At 48.0% G+C, this 21,568-nt stretch overlaps 1 protein-coding gene and 1 long non-coding RNA gene across 3 annotated transcripts in view; one reads left to right on the top strand and one right to left on the bottom strand.

Annotated features, from left to right (window-relative positions):
- Positions 1 to 18,970, bottom strand: part of LOC141265265 (acyl-CoA dehydrogenase family member 11-like) — a 103,041-nt gene extending 84,071 nt beyond the window's left edge. The window contains exons 1-4 of one of the 2 annotated variants that reach the window (XM_073678114.1): positions 18,946 to 18,970; positions 11,257 to 11,356; positions 7,591 to 7,716; positions 4,248 to 4,409 (exon numbers count right to left, since the gene is read on the bottom strand). In XM_073678114.1, coding sequence (XP_073534215.1) covers positions 4,248 to 4,409; positions 7,591 to 7,605 — 177 coding nt within the window. In that variant the 5' untranslated portion in view covers positions 7,606 to 7,716; positions 11,257 to 11,356; positions 18,946 to 18,970. The other variant, XM_073678113.1, reaches the window with a different exon arrangement.
- Positions 18,971 to 19,173: 203 nt separating this feature from the next.
- Positions 19,174 to 21,243, top strand: LOC141265266 (uncharacterized). Its single transcript, XR_012320070.1, has 2 exons — positions 19,174 to 19,554; positions 20,675 to 21,243. It is a non-coding gene; the product is annotated as an uncharacterized lncRNA (long non-coding RNA).
- Positions 21,244 to 21,568: the final 325 nt, after the last annotated feature.

The following is a 21,568-nucleotide window of genomic DNA, read 5'->3' as shown; positions in this document are numbered from 1 at the left end:
GGGATTTAGGGAATAGAATTTTTTGACCTTTGCCTTCTCCCTGGTCGCAAAAAGGTCTATCTGTGGGACACCCCAACGGCAACAAAATCTGAGAAATACTTTGCCATTTAGTTTCCATTCTGGGGGTAAAATCTCCCATCTGCTTAGTAAGTCTGCCAACGGATTTTGAGCCCCTTTTAGGTGGACTGCCGAGATTGATAAGGCCGTCTTTTCTGCCAAGCTGAATATTTTTGTAGCAAGGCCCTGGAGAATTGCATTTCTTGGCCCTCCTTGGTGACGCAGAAAAGATACTGTTGTCGTATTGTCCGACAGGACCTTTATATGTTTGTTCTGCACAAGAAACCGATTGCGCTGAAAGACTTCCCATACGGCGCAAAGTTCCTGGTAGTTTGATGACCTGGAACGAACTTCCGGAGACCAAATCCCCTGAAAAACCCTACCTTCTGTGTGGCCGCCCCAACCTGACTGACTCGCGTCGGAGGTGATGACTACAACTGGGGAGGAGATCCACGCTATCCCCACCTGAAGGTTTTCTGGAACTGTCCACCAAATCAACAACCTTCTTACTAATCGAGACAGGGGCATTAACTTGTCCAGGGATATCAGCTTTCTGTCCCAGGCTGACAGGACAGCTTTCTAAAGTTATCTTGAATGAAACTGACACCATCTTACACATGGAATGCAGGCCGTCATCAAACCGAGAATTCTCGTTGCAGTCCTGATAGAGCAATGACGCCTTGAGAACTGACATATCCAGACTCCCATCGTCCTCTGTTTTACTATTGGCAGAAACAAGCTTCTTAGGTGGGAGTCTAAGGTAACCCCCATAAAGACTTTCCTGGTCCCTGGTGTTAAATCAGACTTTCCCCAATTTATTAACCAACCTAATTTCTGAAGAGTGGAAATTGTAAAATTTATCTGATCTAGAAGCTCCTAAAGAGAACCTGCCACTAGTAGAAAATCGTCGAGGTAAGGGACCACGATAACCCCTGTTTTCCTTAAGTAGGCTACGATTTTTACTACCAGCTTGGTGAAAACCCATGGAGCCGAGGCTAGAAAGAAGGGAAGACAACAAAACTGTAAATAATGAATTTGATCCCTGGATTTGACGGCGAATCTTAGATATCTTTGATAATGCTCATGAATGGGAACATGGTAGTATGCTTTTCTCAGATTTAATGTGCACATCATCGCATCTTTGTCTATTAGGGGAATGGTCAATCTGATTGACTCCATCTTGACACGTTTGTATCTTACCCAACGATTTAATGACCTTAAGTTTATAATTGTACGAGTCTCCCCGGAGGGCTTCCTGATAGAAAAGAGCCTTGAGTAGTGCCCCTGAAATGTTTCTCTTCAGGGAACCGTAACTGGCCCATATTTTTAGTAGGTCCTGAACCTCCGACCACATGGGATAGGAATCGGCCGTGGGCTGGGAGTTAGTTAGGATAAACCTTTCTGGTGGGAACCTGGAGAACTCTATCCTGTAGCCTGAAGATATAGTTCCTAGAACCCAATGATCCTGTGAGATCTCCTGCCAGCCTCTGACGAATGACCTCAGCCGCCCCCCCCACACGTATGGCGTCATTGTCTTCCTGAACCCGAGCCAAAAGGCGGACCTGTACCACTACCTCCTTTGGAGTATCTCAATCTACCGGATGTTCCTTTCCCTTTATACTCTGGTCTGTGGTAGGGACGGGCTCTGTGAAAGGGCTGATATCTATTAGATCTATCCTCCGGGAACCTTTTCTTTTTATCCGATGCGTTTTCTAGAATATCATCTAGAACAGAACCAAATTCTCTAGTTCCTGAAAAGGGAATAGAACAGAGCTTATTTTTTGACTGACTGTCCCCAGACCATGTCTTTAACCAGATAGCTCGCCTGGATGCGTTTGATAGCGCACTATTTATGGCCGCAAATCTGACAGACTCAGCCGATGCGTCCGCTATGAATCCCGTTGCCAATCTAAGTAAGGGAAGGGACCTTAGAATAGCATCTCTTGGAGTCTTAGATCTCAATTGTTCCTCAAGATCATCGACCCACAAGTGCATGGACCTGGCGACCGAGGTTGCAGCTATATTAGTTTTCATAATGGCTGCCAACGTCTCCCAGGTTCTCTACAGAAGGCCATCCGCTTTCCTATCCATAGGGTCCTTTAGGCTGGACGAGTCGTCAAAGGGGATCGAAGTTCTCTTAGCTACTTTTGCCAAAGGGACGTCGATCTTAGGAATTTCATCCCAGGGTTTAATGTCCTCTGGCTCAAACGGAAGATGGAGTCTAAAGTCCCGTGGAATGACCAGCCTTTTCTCCGCATCCTCCCATTCCTCAAGGATCTTGGCTCGGATGTGGCTGTTCACGGGGAAAACTCTGCTCCTCTGAGACTTCAGGCCCCCAAACATCTCATCCTGGATGGAATGAGATTTCTGAGCCTCCTCCACCTGCATGATGTTCCTGACAGATCTTAGGAGTCTCCTCTGACGAAAAGAGGTATCTCTTCCCCTCCTCTGGTGGATTTGAAGCAGTCTCTTCCTCCTCGTCATCTTCAGATCCGAAGGACTGTAGCTCTTCATCCAAACTGAGTTCCATTTCCCACCTTGGCCTCTTTGCTAAGGGCCTTGGCTGAGATGTTTGGGGTGAGACTAGACCGGAGATAGAGGCTCGTACCTCCTCCCTAATCATGGACCTCATGTCTGTGAGAAAGGATGGCTGCTCCTTCCTGATGATTCTGGAAGTACAGCTTTCACACAATTGCTTCCCCCATGCTTCAGGTAGCCTGTTGTTACATATAGAAAATCTTTTCAGCTTCCCTGTATTTTTCTTATTATCCTTTTTAACTGTCGTTGATGGGTTAGTGGGATCCCTGTCCTATAAAAACATAGAGGGACACATCTTTTTAATTACGGGGGGAACTTTATAACCAAAAGTACTGTAAATTTCACCCCCCTCACAAGGGTGTTAAGTAACTACCCCCACCCCCACCCCCCACGTGTACCACAGGCAGCTCTGATGGGGTCTCTGCTTTCCCAGATTCCTCCATCCTGGACAGTCTCCAGCTCAGCAGAGAAATCAGACACAGGTAATTCCTTTTATACTACCTATCTGACGTCTTCTCTGCTTCATGCGTTTTACCCTGAAACGCACGCCGATTGTACCTTTAAATTTTCAAAAAGTGTGCGCCCGGAAGTAGTCACTGGAAGTGAGCCGCACACGTGGATCCGGGTCTTCGGCGTACGGGATGTCTGCGCCGAAGCAGAGAGCCCTCGCCAGAGGGAAGCGGCTCGGAAGCCAGGAGCAGCGCTACACTGGCTGAGGATGAGGAACCCCCCTTCGGGGGGTGTCGGCCACGGACCTCATGACAGGGGGAAGGATAAGCTGGGCCACCCGATCCCCATGAGCCCGCCATAAGGTATCAATCTTCGGATCCTCAGATCCACTGCTCCTCTCGCTGTTCTTATCTTCACAGGGACAGGAAAAACACTGAGAGGTGGAGTCAAAAGAACTCAGATCGGTAAAAGTTTACCGATTGGTGTTCGTGTTGTGCCGCTCGTTGGTCCGAATAAACAGACCTTAAGACATGCCATGACTTTATGATCAGTGATGGTCATAAAGTGGTGGTCTGTGATGCAGTTATAGTATAGCTTGTGTGCTACTAAATTAAGAAATAACTGCATCGCCTTTACAGACACGTATAAAATATACATATACCTGTACATACAGGTGCGTGTGTACATACAGGTGCGTGTGGGCATTTCCTGCATTACTGTCACCTAAGAGTTGTCTAGGGAAGATAAGTTATCAACTATCCACAGGATTGTTGGGGGTCCAACTGCTGGGACCCGCACTGATTGGCAGAACAGGGAACTTTCATCTCTGTTACAATGATGCGGTAGTGTCCTATAGGGCTGCTAAACACTACGAGGGTACCTTCCTGCAGCCCATAGAGAAGGAATGAAGCAACAGTCGGACAAGTGCGCTGCAAGGGAATAGAAGTGCCCTGTTCTGCTGATTGATGCGAGTCTCAGTGGGTTGACCTCCATCTATCTATAACTTATCACCTTTCTTCTTGGGACAACCCTTATAGCTGGGGAGGAGAACAGTCCCCTTACTTCTGGAGAAGTGCTAGATTATATACTTTTCCTTCATGGACAGCTGGCTGTATACACACAAAGAAACGGTACCATAGGTTTTTATGATGACAGCTAAGCAAAATAAATTTTTCCTGCGAAATTAAAAAAGTCCACATTACCTGCCGCTGACTATATCCTTTTCCTCTGCCATATCCGGTAAGATTTAATGTATGTATGTTTAATGAATGGAGATGGGCAAGTGTTTCAGTGAGAGCCACATACAAGGCTAATCTTTCCGCAGGGCTGACTTCTGGCAGTGTGACATCTCGGAATATACGTCCCTGACCAAGACAAAGGGAGAAAAACACTAGTAACCATTACAGCTATAAATACAAATAATCATCTTGTATTAAAAGGTATTTCCCAAGATGGACACATCATTTATCCACAGAGTCGGTGATACATTTCTGATACCTGGGGAGCTTCATTGACCACTAAAATGGGATTTCTGATTGCAGTAAGTTTAGATGCTGCAGTGGTCCAGTGTGCCCAGTTTGGCTCAACTCTGTGGAGCTGGAGAAGACAGCTGAGCACATGGCTTGGTTGTTTTAGCTAGTCCCTTAGACATTAAAGAAGTCGGCCACTCTCTCATTTGTGCAGTTTCCGTACTTTTGTCCATACAATAGCTGCTGGTGGAGGAACATGTGACCAGACCTGTCCAGCAGTCTCCTCCAATAGTGAACTCCTCACATTGGAAAGCTGATTTTCTATTGGAGTAGACTGCTGAACGGGTCTGGTCACATTGTCCTCCACCAGCAGCCATTGTATGGACAGAAGTGTTGATCAGTCTGTGAGGAAACTGCACTAAGAAGAGTAAGTGGCGACCTCTTTATCTGAGACTCCACCAGTGAGCGCAATCTGACTGTCTAGCAGGAAAATTTATAACTATCTTATCTGTATTTTTTCGGTGCTCCTCTCATCTGATTTATGGCCTCAAATTACATTAAAAAAGGTGACCATGCAGGGAAACAAAGCCTGTAAGAGCAAAATTGTGCAAAATTTGCAATGAAACCCAATTATAAAATGGAGTTTTAGCTCAAAACAAAATTAAAAAAGGTGGCCAGCCTCTAACCATTTGTAAGTGTTATCTCATCACAGACAACCCATCTTAAAGCCCCCAAACACATTAGGTAGGTGTTAGCCAACAGCGATCTCTCCCAACTCCCCAGACACAGGAACGCTTGGCTTGGAGGGGCGCTCCAGTGTTTTCTATGAGAGAACTACAGCTAGAGGTGCATCCAAGGTCTTGTGTCCCATGAGAACAAAAAGGACTGACACTGAAATTAAGAAAGCTGGATCCATCTGTTCCACCAACATCATCTGTTGGGGGAGAATCAGGAGGCACCCATACACATTAGACTGTTGGTGATGCTGCCAATATCGCTCAGCCTTTATTCTAAGGTGTATGGGGCCTTTAATACGAGACCGATCACAACAACAAGCAGTTCTGTCTCGAGAAGATGTAGGTTCAACAGCTCAATTCCTCTAAACTGCATGTCTTTTATATTGTATAAGACTGGAATCAGTGGGTGAATAAAACAAGGGAAAATGCACTCAAAGAAGCAATGAAGGTTGTAAAAGTATCATTAGAAAAGTAATTGTTGAGTTAGGACATATGAAACTTCAGCCAGCAGTGCAGCTTACTGATTACTAACAAACACACTGTCAGGATTCACTCTGCTAGCCGACTAAAGCAGTCCTCACATGAGCACAAGTTTGTTATTTGCATACTGTGCTTCCAGTCATAAGCTTCTGTCAATAGTCTACAGAACATCGAGTATTGGGGAAGAATCAGCTAAAGTGTGACAGCCAGAACAGTGTGCAAATCGCAAACTTGTGATGACCGCTCGAACCTGTCAGTAAAGATGAATCCTAACAGTGAATTACACACTTAGCACACAGTAAGCTAAGCTGCTGACCGAAAGTTTGCCAAAGTGGAAAAACACTTTAAAAGGTGGCTTTCCAACTACTACATATGTATGAATGAAACAGGAAACTCTGCAGATTAGATCTCTCACTAATTTGCACATTTTTTTCAGTGGAGGATTGCCTGTAGACTCTATATTCAGCTGGTCTCTTTAAAAAACAACCACAGATCCTCTCAAGATCCTCCTTGGCTCCAGTTGTCTCTTTGAGTGGCCCTGGCTGACCATCTAATGTGTATGGAGGCTCTTCCCAACAGATGCGATCAAGTAAGAGAAGATTGGGGCGTGCTGAATTCCAAAGCCTGGATATTTGACTCATCTGAAAGATAGGCCACCGCAAGAAGTATCTGGCAACAACTTACTCCATTCCTCAATAAAGAAACCTGCACTCTTGGCAAAGATGAGCATTTGTATGGAGGAGTCAATATATGTAGCAGTCGACCAAATGATATCAGTTTGACTGATTTTTGGGAAAACCTCAGGAATAGTAGGTGGTCAGTGTTTCAGCAAAAGAGAAATATGAAGTGACAGAAAAGCAGAGACAGCTCTCCTCTCAGGCTGTGTGCCCACTATGCGCTTTTTAAGCGTTTCCACAGAAACGCTTAAAAAACGCATGGTAGAAGGTCTGCCATGTTCCCCAATGATAATCCGCGTGTGCTGTGCACATGCTGCGGAAATTTCCGCTGCGGATTATCATTGTGGAAAAATCCGCAGCACTGCCAATTATTTTGCGGAAACGTGGCGTTTTCGCCGCCTTTGACTTGCATTGGACGGCATGTCATCCGCATCACTGGATCTGTACATGCGGATAACATGCGTTTCAATGTGAGGATGGTACCCGGGTTTGGAGAAGAGGAGACTCTCCTCCGGACTCGGGTACCATAGTACCTGTAAAAAAAAAAAAAAAGAATAAAATAAAAAATAAAATATTATACTTACCTTCTGATGGCCCCCGGGGTCCTTGTCTTGGCTCGCCGGCAGCTCGCGGTAGACTAAGAGGACCTGCAGTGACGTCATTTAGTCATGTGACGGGTCACGCGACCGCTGACGTCGGCAGGTCCTTTAGTCTACCGCGAGCTGCCGGCGAGCCAAGACAAGGACACTGGGGGCCATCAGAAGGTAAGTATAGATTTTTTTTTTTTTTTTTTTTTTACCATTCTTTCGGTCACACTATATAAATCCATGCCGTTTGCATGGATTTATATAGTAGGACCAAGTTGTCAAGCACTTTCCAAGTGATGCTAAAATCGGTTGGAAAAGCGCTTGTCAACCCGCATGCGGAAATGCATGTGAAGAACGCTTCACATCCGCATGTCCCTGGCAGGAAAACGCATGTACAATCCGCATGTTTTTTTCTGCCAGGGAGATGCAGAAATGCTCAGGAAAAATCTGGAGAATTTCTGCATCGTGGGCACTTAGCCTTAGAGTGCTTCACATAGTGCCATCAGATTTCAGCGCCACTGAGAAGTACCACAAAGTAAGTGCAGACAGAGTGAATCAAAGGGACATGTTTGTTATGCATTAGAGAAAAACTAACCTGCACATGTTCCATCACGTAAAATTCTGTACCGATAACCGAGACATCTCGACAGTAAATTAAGGACTTTGGCACAGGAAATCCACCAGAAAATAAAGCCTTCTGCACTTCATATTCTCTTTCAATCTAAGGAAAATAAATAAGAGAAGAACCAGTGTGGAAGTATTGATTTTTTTTTATTTTTTAAATGATTTATATTGAGTTTAACAATAGGTAAATGGCATATCAACAATATCAATCAATAGACAATGTACGTACAGAGCCGGGTGTGAGCGGGGGAAACTTTCTCAGCTCTGCTACATGCTCTAAAACCGCTGATTGTATCACAACTGCTGCATCCAGAAATACAACATTGGTGGAATCAGGGTCTGTTTCCCTACATTCTGCTGCTTTCAGATGAGGTAGCAAAAACCTGGAGACAGATTCCCTTTAAAAGAAGTGACATAAGGTGGAACATGTGCAGAGCAATGGCGCTTTGACAATCATTGTTTTATCTGCAGGAAATCATCACTAGAGGACTACTTGGCCTGTTGCCAGGCAGTACAGCCTACCCCCATGAATGATTGGCAGCTTGCTGCTTATGCACAATGTACAAAGACAGCTGCCAATCAGCGGTGTGGACGGGGTTATACAGAGCTCTATATTCAGGAACCTGTTAGATCTGCAGCAAAGGAAACAGTTTTTAACTGCAGCACCCAGTAAAGTAAGTGACATAATGCTGGAATCAGGGTCACTGCCCTACATCATCCTGCGCTCAAATGGGGTAGAAAAAACCTGGTGACAGATTCCCTTTAAAACCGCTATCCTACAAACAGTCCGGGCAAAAACTGCCACTTTTAACTACATATCTCCGAGTCACATGACCCATTTCTGTTTAATTCCTATCTAATCTAAAGCCCTTTTACAAGCACTGTACTTGTCGTTGGCTACAACCTGCTCCACATCACCACCAACCTCCTGCCCCCTCTGGCAGCTGTGTCTAGTCTCCAGTAAGCTCCATTGTCAGTCTCCTTCCCCTCTGGCAGACACAAATACTATCAATCAACTAAATGTACCAGAGTCTGGAGCGATGGAAACAAAGCATACTAGACAGCCGCCCTTACATCTACACCTATGAAAGTCCACATTTATATTTTCTTTCTAATGAGAAATGGGGATCCGGCTGTGGGGAGATTGACTGAGCGTGTACAGCATGTCCAGCAGCACTCAGAGGGTAAAGGGGCTTACGTTATACACTTTGAACACCAGGTGGCGCTATACTATGTAACAATCATAACTCTTCACTAGTTTTTTTTAATGTAAGTTAAAAACTATTGTGACCTGTACAGTAATTATATCTACTCTTCTTTTAAAGAATTTATTTCTGTGATCAAAAATCTCCCCTAGATGAACTGTAATACACTACTCAAAAAAATAAAGGGAACACTTAAACAACACAATGCAAGTCAATCACACTTCTGTGAAATCTACCTGTCCAGTTATGAAGCAACACTGATCGTGAATCAATTTCTTCTGCTGTTGTGCAAATGGAACAGACAACTGGTAGAAATGATAGGCAATTAGGAAGATATACCCTATAAAGGAGTGGTTCTGCAGGTGGTGATCACAGACCATTTCTCTGTTCTCATCCTTTTTGGCTGTTGTTTTGGTCACTTTTTCATTTTGCCATTGCTCTCACCCTTAGAGGTACAGTAGCATGAGGCGGAGTCTACAGTACAACCCACAGAAGTTGCTCAGGTAGTGCAGTTCTTCCAGGATGGCACATCAGTGCGAGCTGTGGCAAGAAGGGTAGCTGTGTCTGTCAGCACAGTGTCCAGAGCATGGAGCAGATACCAGGAGATGTGGAGGGGGCCATAGGAGGGCAACAACCCAGCACCGGGACCGTTACCTCCTCCTTTGGGCAAAGAGGAACAGGAGGAGCACTGCCAGAGCCCTGCAAAATGACCTCCAGCAGGCCACAAATGTGCATGTGTCTGCACAAACGGTTAGAAACCGACTCCATGAAGGTGGTATGAGGGCCCGACGTCCACAGATTGGGGTTGTGCTCACAGCCCAACACTGTGCAGGACGCTTGGCATTTGTCACAGAACACCAGGATTGGCAAAGTCATCACTGGCGCCTTGTGCTCTTCACAGATGAAAGCAGGTTCACACTGAGCACATGTGACAGACGTGACAGAGTCTGAAGACGCCGTGGAGAGCGATCTGCGGCCTGCAACATCCCTCAGCATGACCAGTTTGGCAGTGGGTCAGTAATGGTGTGGGGTGGCACAGCCCTCCATGTGCTCGCCAGAGGTAGCCTGACTGCCATTAGGTACCGAAATGAAATCCTCAGACCCCTTGTGAGACCATATGCTGGTGCGGTTGGACCTGGGTTCCTCCTAATGCAGGACAATGCCAGACCTCATGTGGCTGGAGTGTGTCAGCAGTTCCTGCAAGATGAAAGCATTGAAGCTATGGACTGGCCCGCCCGTTCCCCAGATCTGAATCCGATTGAGCACATCTGTGACATCATGTCTCGCTCCATCCACCAACGTCACATTGCACCACAGACTGTCCAGGAGTTGGCGGATGCTTTAGTCCAGGTCTGGGAGGAGATCCCACAGGAGACCATCCGCAACCTCATCAGGAGCATGCCCAGGCGTTGTAGGGAGGTCATACAGGCACGTGGAGGCCGCACACAATACTGAGCCTCATTTTGACTTGTTTTAAGGACATTACATCAAAGTTGGATCAGCCTGTAGTGTGTTTTTCCACTTTAATTTTGGGGGTGACTCCAAATCCAGGCCTCCATTGGTTAATAAATTTGATTTCCATTGATGATTTTTGTGTGATTTTGTTGTCAGCACATTCAACTTTGTACAGAACAAAGTATTCAATGAGAATATTTCATTCATTCAGATCTAGGATGTGTTATTTGAGTGTTCCCTTTATTTTTTTGAGCAGTGTATAATATAATATAAGACCATTATTGGGGAGAAAGAGGACTGTGCAATTCTGTCAATCAATATTTTCTAGCCTGCCCTTATCTTTATAGTAGCCACAGTAATGAAGGCCAAAGAGCTTTGTTATACATATTGGGTTATGCACAATGTGAACAGATGTATAAATTTGGAATTACTGATAATTAGACGAGAATATGTCGCTTTCCCTACAATGATATTGCAGCTACTTAGCATCATTTTTAGAACAGATAGAATTCTTTTTTATAAAACCGAAAAAAAAAATATATATATATATTTTGTAGACTGCAATACATATTGTATAGAGAACAAAAAATAAATAAAACTCACAGTACTTGGAGGAAAATAGTAAAAAAATGAATAACTTATTGAAGAAAAAATAAAGGCAAGGGGTCAGTATGACCCCATTTGAAGTTTTAGCATTAAAGCAACAAAAGTCAAGAACGACCATGTGACGAAAGGTTCTCTGTACATAACACTCTTTAGAAAGATTTAGCTCATTAGAAAGCGACATTTCTTAAAATAGTTTAACAATTTCTGCTTTGATCCTGACTGTACATATGAAATTGAAATTATCTATTGCACTTTTCATATTTCCCACTAAATATCAGCAAACGTCAGAGCTGAATGCAGTCTAGTAAGAAAGAAAAAGGACTATTTGCTGTTTGGAATATTCAACCCTCAGATGATGAATCGCACTTTACCCGATGAGCTCCCGGCAGCAGCAGGCCGTGCGGCTTCTTCCTCAGAACAAATTTTTTCTGACCTTTCTGCAGAAAAAATGTAGGGTTGGATTGTCCAGATCTAGAATAATGAAAATAATTAGAAATTTATTTTTCCATTTATAAAAAAAATTGTGTAACTTTATTAGATAAAAATACTGCAAGTCACAGACAAGCTGGGAGTACGCATGCTGCGTGCCTGTACAAGAGAGAAGTTCTAGAGGAATCCTGGCATTACAATGTTATAAAACAAGTAAAGTTGGAAAAGAATTGCGATTTCATTCCTAGGCGTGGAAAAAATCTGTCTTACCATGCAATTAGGTCTATGGCTTTAGCGATCAATCGAAACTTAAAAAGGAATCTGACAGCAGGATTTCACCTCTCAAACTATTTATATGTGCATTTAACTTTTTTTAAGACAAGTCCGGAAACACCTTTACACCACCAGTGTATTCCTCTGTTACTGAGAATTCAGCGTTTAAATTGATATGCAAATGAGGCTGAAGTGCTATTTGTAGATCTGAAGCCTCTGTCACTCCAGCTCTATTCCCCGCCCCGCACCGACTTCTTTTGCTGTGTGACTTCAAGCAAATGAGCAGCCAGTCAAACAGGAGTAGGCAGAACTATGGAGGGAATAGAGCTGGAGTGACAGATGCTTCAGATCTCCAAATAGCACTTGTAGCATCGGCGTCTCTGCCCCCTGCCAGGCAGAGACGCCGTCTCCCCTACCACCACGGTCCTGCTCCGGCATGCAGCTTTCCTGGCACTGTGCTTAGGGCGCGCTCCCTCCCTCTTAAAGGGGACGCACGCACCGTCCTAAAAAGTCCCCGGCCAATGGCCGGAGGACTATCTCTATAAAAGGCACCTGCTCCAATATGGAGGTGCCTGTGCAAGGTTGTTGCTCTATGATACTTACTTTGCTTCAGCCCTCAGGTTCTCTGCAAGTCAGTCCTGTCCGCCAGTCTGTTCTTCAGTCTAGTCCGCCAGTCTCAGTACTTTCCAGCCCGACAGTCTGCCTACAGTCCAGTCCGCCAGTCTGTCTATGGGCTCTGCCCGCCTGCTTACCAGGAAGCACCTGCCTGTTACCTGCCGTGCCCGCCAGCCAGCTTCCTGGAAGCACCTGCCTGTCACCTGCCGTGCCCGCCCGCCTGCTTACCTGGAAGCACCTGCCTATTACCTGCAGTGCCCACCCGCCTGCTTACCTGGAAGCACCTGCCTGTTACCTGCCGTGCCAGCTTGCCTGCTTACCTGGAAGCACCTGTCTGGCTATCAGCCGAATCAGCCTGTCTGTCTACCCGGACCACCCGTCAGCCCGCCTGCCGTGCTCTTCCGCTGTAACGGTCAGTTCCTGCCTTCTGCCCTGTGGGCGTCACCTGCTCTCATACAAGGTCGGTCCCAGAGTGGCACCTGGTCCCTCTGCTCGGTCCCTCCCTGGTTCACGGAGTCGACTGAGCCGCCGTGCGACCTTGGTCGGGCCGAGTAGATACTTAGTCACGCCCCTCTGGTCCCTCGTTTCACCGAAGCACAGAGTTTCCACCACCCGGATCTGTAACAGCACTTCAACCTCATTTACATATCAATTAAAATGCAGATTTCTCAGTACCGAAGAGATGGACTGGCGGTGTAAAGGTATTACTGAACTGGTCTTTGAAAGAGCTACATGCACATATAAATAGTTTGGGGAGTGAAATCCTGCTGGCGGATTCCCTTCACACCTTTTGCACAGATAAACCAGTTGTTAAAATAACAACCTAATAGGAGAAATATATAATTTGTGGCACTTTTCTGATAAAGTTACCCTCTGCCCTAGACATATGAGCACAACACACTATCAATGTCATTCTGCTAATAAATAAAGAGACCTTTGTAATTCCATTGGTCCATAGCTTGTACTTTATCATTCTATAAACCCTTGACCTTCACAGATGCCATAAACTACAGGTCCACATAGAGGATACAGTTTAACTTTCACTAAATGTTGCCATTTCAGCTTTTGTCACTAGGTGGTGGGGCCCAAATATGATATCATATGCTTCAGGGTGATAAGAATTCTGGCTACACCCCAGCCATTTGTGGTTTTATTCTTTAGGGAAAAAGCAAGTGGGGCTGCTATACTCCGTATGGGGCTGCTATACTCCGTATGGGGCTGCTATACTCCGTATGGGGCTGCTATACTCCGTATGGGGCTGCTATACTCCGTATGGGGCTGCTATACTCCGTATGGGGCTGCTATACTCCGTATGGGGCTGCTATACTCCGTATGGGGCTGCTATACTCCATATGGGGCTGCTATACTCCATATGGGGCTGCAATCTGAGGATCATAGAGGGTCTTATCATTCTATGGCACATTCTAATGATATGCTGTAACTGCATGCGGTGCTGGTCAGTAAAGCAGAAGGCCCAGTGGTGTAGAGAGGTGGCCAATGGCTGGGGGCAAGGCTAGAATGTTGTACCTCTTAACATGTGGACAGTTTTAGGGATCTTTCACACTTCCTGATATTTCCGGTACTGGAAAAACCCGTACCGGAGATATCCGTGTCCACCTGTGTGGCACACGAGTGCTGCCCGTTCGCCGCATCAGGAGCACACGTACCGTCGCTTCCAAATCAGTGTACAGTTAGCGCTGTTCCCAAGCACCAAGTGCTGAACACTGCCCTCATCATAGTCCCCCTGTCGAAGCAGCGATCAGCACTAGCAGGGACAATGATGAGAGTAGTAGTCTGCTCCCGCAGTGTCCACCTGTACAAATAAAAATACAATAAAAAAAATCCATATACTCGCCTGTTCTAAGTGTCCCCCGCTGTAATCCATGTGACCGATCAGCAGAGGAGCAGGGGAGAATGACTCCCGCAGCGAACACGCCCCGGAGCTGAGCTGCACTCAGTGAGTGACAGGACACAGCTTGCTGAGCGCAGCTCCGGGTCCCGCTCCGGGTGGACACTGCGGGAGCAGACTACTACTCTCATCATTATTCCGTGCTGGCGCTGATCGCAGTGCCGGCAGGGAAAAATGATGAGGGCAGCATTCAGCATCCGGCGCTTGGGAACAGCGCTAACTTACCGCACGGATGGCATCCATGTGTGGAACGTGTTTACATGGACCCATTGACTTGAATGGGTCCGTGTGATCCGTGCTGCCGGCCAAAAATGGACATGTCTACGTGTGGAGCTCATGGACACACGGTCCGTGGAAACACACTGACGTGCGCAGACACATAGATTTGAATGGGTCTGCGTGGGTCAGTGTCTCCGGTACGTGTGCAAACTGTCACCACCGGACACACGGACAGGTCAAAGAGCCCTTAGAGTTTCTTTCTTCTTAAATCATTTTACCATGGCTATAACTAGAGCCTTAGCCCTAAACTAGTTAGAGTTGGAGAAAAATGTGTAATATGCTAACGTCTTACAACTTTAGGGTTTTTTTCCCCCCAAAGGACACTTAAATTTGGAGCAGGCTGTCCATCATCTCACAAAATTAGAGGAAAGGCAGAGAGCTATGGCACAGCACAGAGCACCACACTGATCAGTATGGTCAGGCTCAGCGGCCCCAATGCAAAATCCCCAACAGGGCCCCCAACTAGCACCATTCTTTAATAGTAATAGCATTTTCCCATGTTGCAAAGCGATCTTTGCCCCCCCAGTCTTCAGGGCCCAGGTACGATTGCAACTTCTGCACCTATTATTGCTCAGTCTTTTCCAACTTGCTGCCTATGCAGAGGGCATACTGAATAACAAACTCATCTTGACCGCTGCACTGATTGGGTGGCGCGACCAAGAAGACTAATTGGTTTTGGTCACTGTGCCCGTGCAATGCTCCATCAAGTGTGTGAAGGGGGGGGAATAGTTTGAACCTTCATTCAATTTGGTGCTTGGGGCCCATTTTCCACACCCAATATTGTACAAAAAGGAAGGTTCAAAAGTTGAAAAATCCCTTGTCCATCTGCCAGCAATGGTCCTATAAGCAGTGCACACACAGGGGCTTTCCTGTGCATTGTGCAGTCTATGATGGCAATGAAGCAGAGCCCCCAATAATAAGTATTGCAGGGTAAGGTGCCTGCCCCGCTCACCTGTACTGGCTGTCAGCCCGTCACACTCACCTGTACTGCCTGACTGTCAGCCCGTCACGCTCACCTGTACTGCCTGTCAGCCCGTCACGCTCACCTGTACTGCCTGACTGTCAGCCCGTCACGCTCACCTGTACTGCCTGTCACGCTCACCTGTACTGTCTGACTGTCAGCCCGTCACGCTCACCTGTACTGCCTGACTGTCAGCCCGTCACTCTCATCGGTACTGCCTGACGGTCAGCCCGTCACTCTCATCGGTACTGCCTGACGGTCAGCCCGTCACTCTCATCGGTACTGCCTGACGGTCAGCCCGTCACTCTCATCTGTACTGCCTGACTGTCAGCCTGTCACTCTCATCTGTACTGCCTGACTGTCAGCCCGTCACTCTCACCAGTACTGCCTGTCAGCCCGACACTCTCACCTGAGCTGCCTGTCAGCCCGTCACTCTCACCTGTACTGCCTGTCAGTCAGCCAGTGACTCTCACCTGTACTGCCTGACTGTCAGCCCGTCACTCTCACCTGTACTGCCTGACTGTCAGCCCATCACTCTCACCTGTACTGCCTGACTGTCAGCCCGTCACTCTCACCTGTACTGCCTGACTGTCAGCCCGTCACTCTCACCTGTACTGCCTGACTGTCAGCCCGTCACTTTCACCTGTACTGCCTGTCAGCCCGACACTCTCACCTGTACTGCCTGACTGTCAGCCCGACACTCTCACCTGAGCTGCCTGTCAGCCCGTCACTCTCACCTGTACTGCCTGTCAGTCAGCCAGTCGCTCTCACCTGAGCTGCCTGTCACTCTCACCTGCACTGCCTGTCAGTCAGCCAGTCGCTCTCACCTGAGCTGCCTGTCAGTCAGCCAGTCGCTCTCACCTGAGCTGCCTGTCAGTCAGACAATCGCTCTCACCTGAGCTGCCTGTCAGCCCGTCATTCTCAACTGAGCTGCCTGTCAGCCCGTCAATCTCACCTGTACTGCCTGACTGTCAGCCCATCACTCTCACCTGTACTGCCTGACTGTCAGCCCGTCACTCTCACCTGAGCTGCCTGTCAGTCAGCCAGTCGCTCTCACCTGAGCTGCCTGTCAGCCCGTCACTCTCACCTGCACTGCCTGTCAGTCAGCCAGTCGCTCTCACCTGAGCTGCCTGTCTGCCCGTCATTCTCACCTGAGCAGCCTGTCAGCCCGTCATTCTCACCTGAGCTGCCTGTCAGCCCGTCATTCTCACCTGAGCTGCCTGTCAGCCCGTCATTCTCACCTGAGCTGCCTGTCAGCCAGTCGCTCTCACCTGAGCTGCCTGTCAGCCAGCCAGTCGCTCTCACCTGAGCTGCCTGTCAGCCCGTCACTCTCACCTGCACTGCCTGTCAGTCAGCCAGTCGCTCTCACCTGAGCTGCCTGTCTGCCCGTCATTCTCACCTGAGCTGCCTGTCAGCCCGTCATTCTCACCTGAGCTGCCTGTCAGCCCGTTATTCTCACCTGAGCTGCCTGTCAGCCCGTCATTCTCACCTGAGCTGCCTGTCAGTCAGCCAGTCGCTCTCACCTGAGCTGCCTGTCAGCCCGTCACTCTCACCTGCACTGCCTGTCAGTCAGCCAGTCGCTGTCACCTGAGCTGCCTGTCAGCCAGTCATTCTCACCTGCACTGCCTGTCAGTCAGCCAGTCGCTCTCACCTGATCTGCCTGTTAGCCCGTCACTCTCACCTGCACTGCTTGTCAGTCAGTCGCTCTCACCTGAGCTGCCTGTCAGCCCGTCACTCTCACCTGCACTGCCTGTCAGCCCGTCACTCTCACCTGCACTGCCTGTCAGTCAGCCAGTCGCTCTCACCTGAGCTGCCTGTCAGCCCGTCACTGTCACCTGCACTGCCTGTCAGCCGCTCTCACCTGAGCTGCCTGTTAGCCCGTCACTCTCACCTGTACTGCCTGACTGTCAGCCCGTCACTCTCACCTGTACTGCCTGACTGTCAGCCCGTCACTCTCATCTGTACTGCCTGACTGTCAGCCCGTCACTCTCACCTGTACTGCCTGACTGTCAGCCCGTCACTCTCACCTGTACTGCCTGACTGTCAGCCCGTCACTCTCACCTGTACTGCCTGACTGTCAGCCCGTCACTCTCACCTGTACTGCCTGACTGTCAGCCCGTCACTCTCACCTGTACTGCCTGACTGTCAGCCCGTCACTCTCACCTGTACTGCCTGACTGTCAGCCCGTCACTCTCACCTGTACTGCCTGTCAGCCCGTCGCTCTCACCTGAGCTGCCTGTCAGTCAGCCAGTCGCTCTCACCTGAGCTGCCTGTCAGTCAGCCAGTCGCTCTCACCTGAGCTGCCTGTCAGTCAGCCAGTCGCTCTCACCTGAGCTGCCTGTCAGTCAGCCAGTCGCTCTCACCTGAGCTGCCTGTCAGTCAGCCAGTCGCTCTCACCTGAGCTGCCTGTCAGTCAGCCAGTCGCTCTCACCTGAGCTGCCTGTCAGTCAGCCAGTCGCTCTCACCTGAGCTGCCTGTCAGTCAGCCAGTCGCTCTCACCTGAGCTGCCTGTCAGTCAGCCAGTCGCTCTCACCTGAGCTGCCTGTCAGTCAGCCAGTCGCTCTCACCTGAGCTGCCTGTCAGTCAGCCAGTCGCTCTCACCTGAGCTGCCTGTCAGTCAGCCAGTCGCTCTCACCTGAGCTGCCTGTCAGTCAGCCAGTCGCTCTCACCTGAGCTGCCTGTCAGCCCGTCACTCTCACCTGCACTGCCTGTCAGTCAGCCAGTCGCTCTCACCTGAGCTGTCTGTCAGCCCGTCACTCTCACCAGCACTGCCTGTCAGTCAGCCAGTCGCTCTCACCTGAGCTGTCTGTCAGCCCGTCATTCTCAACTGAGCTGCCTGTCAGCCCGTCACTCTCACCTGCACTGCCTGTCAGTCAGCCAGTCGCTCTCACCTAAGCTGCCTGTCAGTCAGCCCGTCACTCTCACCTAAGCTGCCTGTCAGTCAGCCCGTCACTCTCACCTGCACTGCCTGTCAGTCAGTCGCTCTTACCTGAGCTGCCTGTCAGCCCGTCACTCTCACCTGCACTGCCTGTCAGCCCGTCATTCTCACCTGAGCTGCCTGTCAGCCCGTCACTCTCACCTGAGCTGCCTGTCAGCCCGTCACTCTCACCTGCACTGCCTGTCAGTCAGCCAGTCGCTCTCACCTGTACTGCCTGTCAGTCCGTGGCTCTCACCTGAGCTGCCTGTCAGCCCGTCATTCTCACCTGTACTGCCTGTCAGCCCGTCATTCTCACCTGTACTGCCTGTCAGCCCGTCATTCTCACCTGTACTGCCTGTCAGTCCATCAATCTTACCTGTACTGCCTGTCAGCCCGTGGCTCTCACCTGAGCTGCCTGTCAGCCCGTCATTCTCACCTGTACTGCCTGTCAGTCCATCAATCTTACCTGTACTGCCTGACTGTCAGCCCGTCGCTGGCGCTGAAGCCCGGCAGGTTGCTGGATAAGTAGTCATTTAGTTTTTGCTCGTCAAACTTGTGCTGCTCCCGGACTGCGCTGGTGTCTGCCTCTGGCGCTGCCATGTCTATACACAGTAATGACCGTCTGTCCACCGCCTGGACTTGAACCTTGGACTTCTCTACCTTTGACACATTATTACCTTTGTTTCGCTTTTTAGTGTCAATAAAGTTAAAGTGGAAAAAAAAACACTCATGACGTATCGGACGTTAACGTGAGGAAATAAGAATGCGCCGCTGCGGCCATATTGGAGACTGGCAAGTTCTCAACCAGTCCCCAAAGTGTTATGTCAATGAATGTTTGTATAGCAACTTCGGGCTCCGGCTGAAGAACTACAAGGCCCAGGGAGTCAGACTCGTGAGTCATGGAGAAACCACCAATAGCGACGCACTCTAGCCACTGTCAAACTCCTGGCGCTGCCCCATCTGCAAAACTACATCTCCCAGCATGCCGTGACTGGGTGATAGCCTACAGGCATGCTGGGAGATGTAGTTTACGCTGCAGTGTAGGACAGACCCGCCTCTTCCTGACTGCAGACGTGTCTGTAACAGGCGGCAGTGAGTGATTCAGAGCATCTCTGCTCGGCTGTCAGGCGCTGCGCGGCCATGGCTACTGATAGGCTGGTGCAGGAGCTACAGGCCAGGGTCCGGGAGCTGGAAGAGGAGCTGAGCAGGGTGAGGAGCAGACATGGAGCCCACAGAGCTAAGATTGTGCAGATGAGTGCAGAGGTGGTGGACTCCAACCCGTACAGGTACATGTGCTGCTGCCAGACCGCGGGGTGGGCACATACTGGGGGCACTGACTGCATTTTACCATTGAGCATCATTAGATGTGATGTCACAGTATGACGTCACCATCCTTCTGCCATGTGCAGGGCTGAGGCCAGGACCATACACAACCTGTGTGCTGGGATATCAGTGTGGCACCTGCATCCTGCACCATCCCCCGCTATTCCTGGGCTTTGCCCCCGTAGACACCATGTTAGTTGTGTGCGGTTTCCGTATATTCTGCTGCAATTAGTTTTGCACAATCCCTTATTAATGGCCCCAGAGAGGAGCCGAAAATAATAACGGCAGTGACCCTCTGATCTTACCAATCCCATGACGTAAACAATGTGACACGACTGCTGCAGCCAATCAGCAGCTGATGATCGGCTGCAGTATTCACAGTTTTCTGACATTGTTTTCACGGTGTACATATTGTGGTAAAAGTGACCTCTCAGTAAGTTTCTGCTCATCGGTACAATTATGGCGATACCAAACATGTCCAGTTTTTTTATTATTTTAGTGGTAGAAAAATAAAATCAGAAATTTGCAAAAAAATAAAAAATTGAGGGGTTTGAGTCAACATTTTCCGATACCCATAACATTTTAATTTTTCGCTCAATGGAGCTGTGTGACAGCTTTATTTTTTATGGGGCGAGACAACATTTCTGATACCATTTTGGGATAGATGTGACTTTGATCGCTTGTTACAGCATTTTTTGTGGAATTGCAGCGACAAGAAAAAATTTAATTTTGGTGTTCTTGAATTCTTTGTATTCTCTTTATTTTTAATGGAGGAAGAGGGGGGTGAATTGCCTTCACTGTGATTCCACTTGTGCTATATACAGTAATGCTGCAGCATCACTGTATACAGCCGGAATCACGTTTCCTTTGAAGGTCGGCCACAGGCAGAGTTTCAAAGGAGCATCAGGATGACAAGCACTGGGGTCTTTAACAGACCTCCTGCTGTCATAGCAACTCCATCCTACGCCAATCTCTTTCTTGAATTTTGGGAACATGAATATGTTCAGGAATATGGACCACACATCATCTGGCTCGGTAGTATCATGGATAAGGTTTATTGATGATATTTTGTTTATTTGGCAGGGGCTTCCAGAGCAGAGCTTGAGAAATTTCTTCTACATTTGAACACAAATACCATGAATATTAAATTATCTTGCACTATCAAACAAGATTGCATCGACTTCTTGGACTTGAGTATTTCAGTGGACAATTCCGGAAAACTTCATACGACCATCTATGTTAAAAAAACTACTGTGAATGCCTTTCTAGACGATAAATCAGCACATGTGATTCGAGCTATATCTACCAGACAGTTTCTTGGAGCACAACATATTTGCGACCAGAATGAGGATTTGGAGGATCAACCGCGTAATCTAACTTCTAGATTTTTACGACGAGGTTACAAGATAATAATTCTGCGTGCTAACCTTCGAGCGAAAAATACTAAGCGACATACTTTACGATTTCCAAAAGGGAAACAGATGGACATGTTCGTTTCATCACAAATTACCATTCCAGATGGCATAAGATGACTAACATCATTTCCAAATTTTGGCCTATTCTCCAACAGGATCCTACTTTTATATAAATTCTTGCCGAGTCAACCCCTTATAACTGCCAAGCGCAATAAAACACTATGTGATTAATTATTAGTACATAGTCATTATGTTTCTTCTACATCTACTTACATCTTTATCTCCAAAAGTCCCAAATGGGGTTCTTGGAAGCAGGGTCGGCTTCAGGTTTTTGTTGGCCCTGGCGAAAGAGTCTCAGTGGGCCCCTTTAACACATACCACATTTCATGATGCACAGAGAAATATAGGTATAATACAAGGCCAAAGATTTCACTTCTTACATTACATGAGCAATATCTATTGTAAATCCTACAATAGCTCAGAAACCGGCGAATCCTCGCAGCGCACAGTGCGTGTCCTGGGGGGATTCAAAAGTTTTCATTTTAGACTGGATGTAACGGGT

Source organism: Phyllobates terribilis, unplaced genomic scaffold (genome assembly GCF_046119375.1).
Source record: "Phyllobates terribilis strain yellow unplaced genomic scaffold, ASM4611937v1 Scaffold_4__5_contigs__length_816908805, whole genome shotgun sequence".
Taxonomy (NCBI): Eukaryota; Metazoa; Chordata; class Amphibia; order Anura; family Dendrobatidae; genus Phyllobates; species Phyllobates terribilis.
The sequence above is the reverse complement of the archived record's forward strand: the minus strand, read 5'-3'. Positions and strand labels throughout refer to the sequence as shown.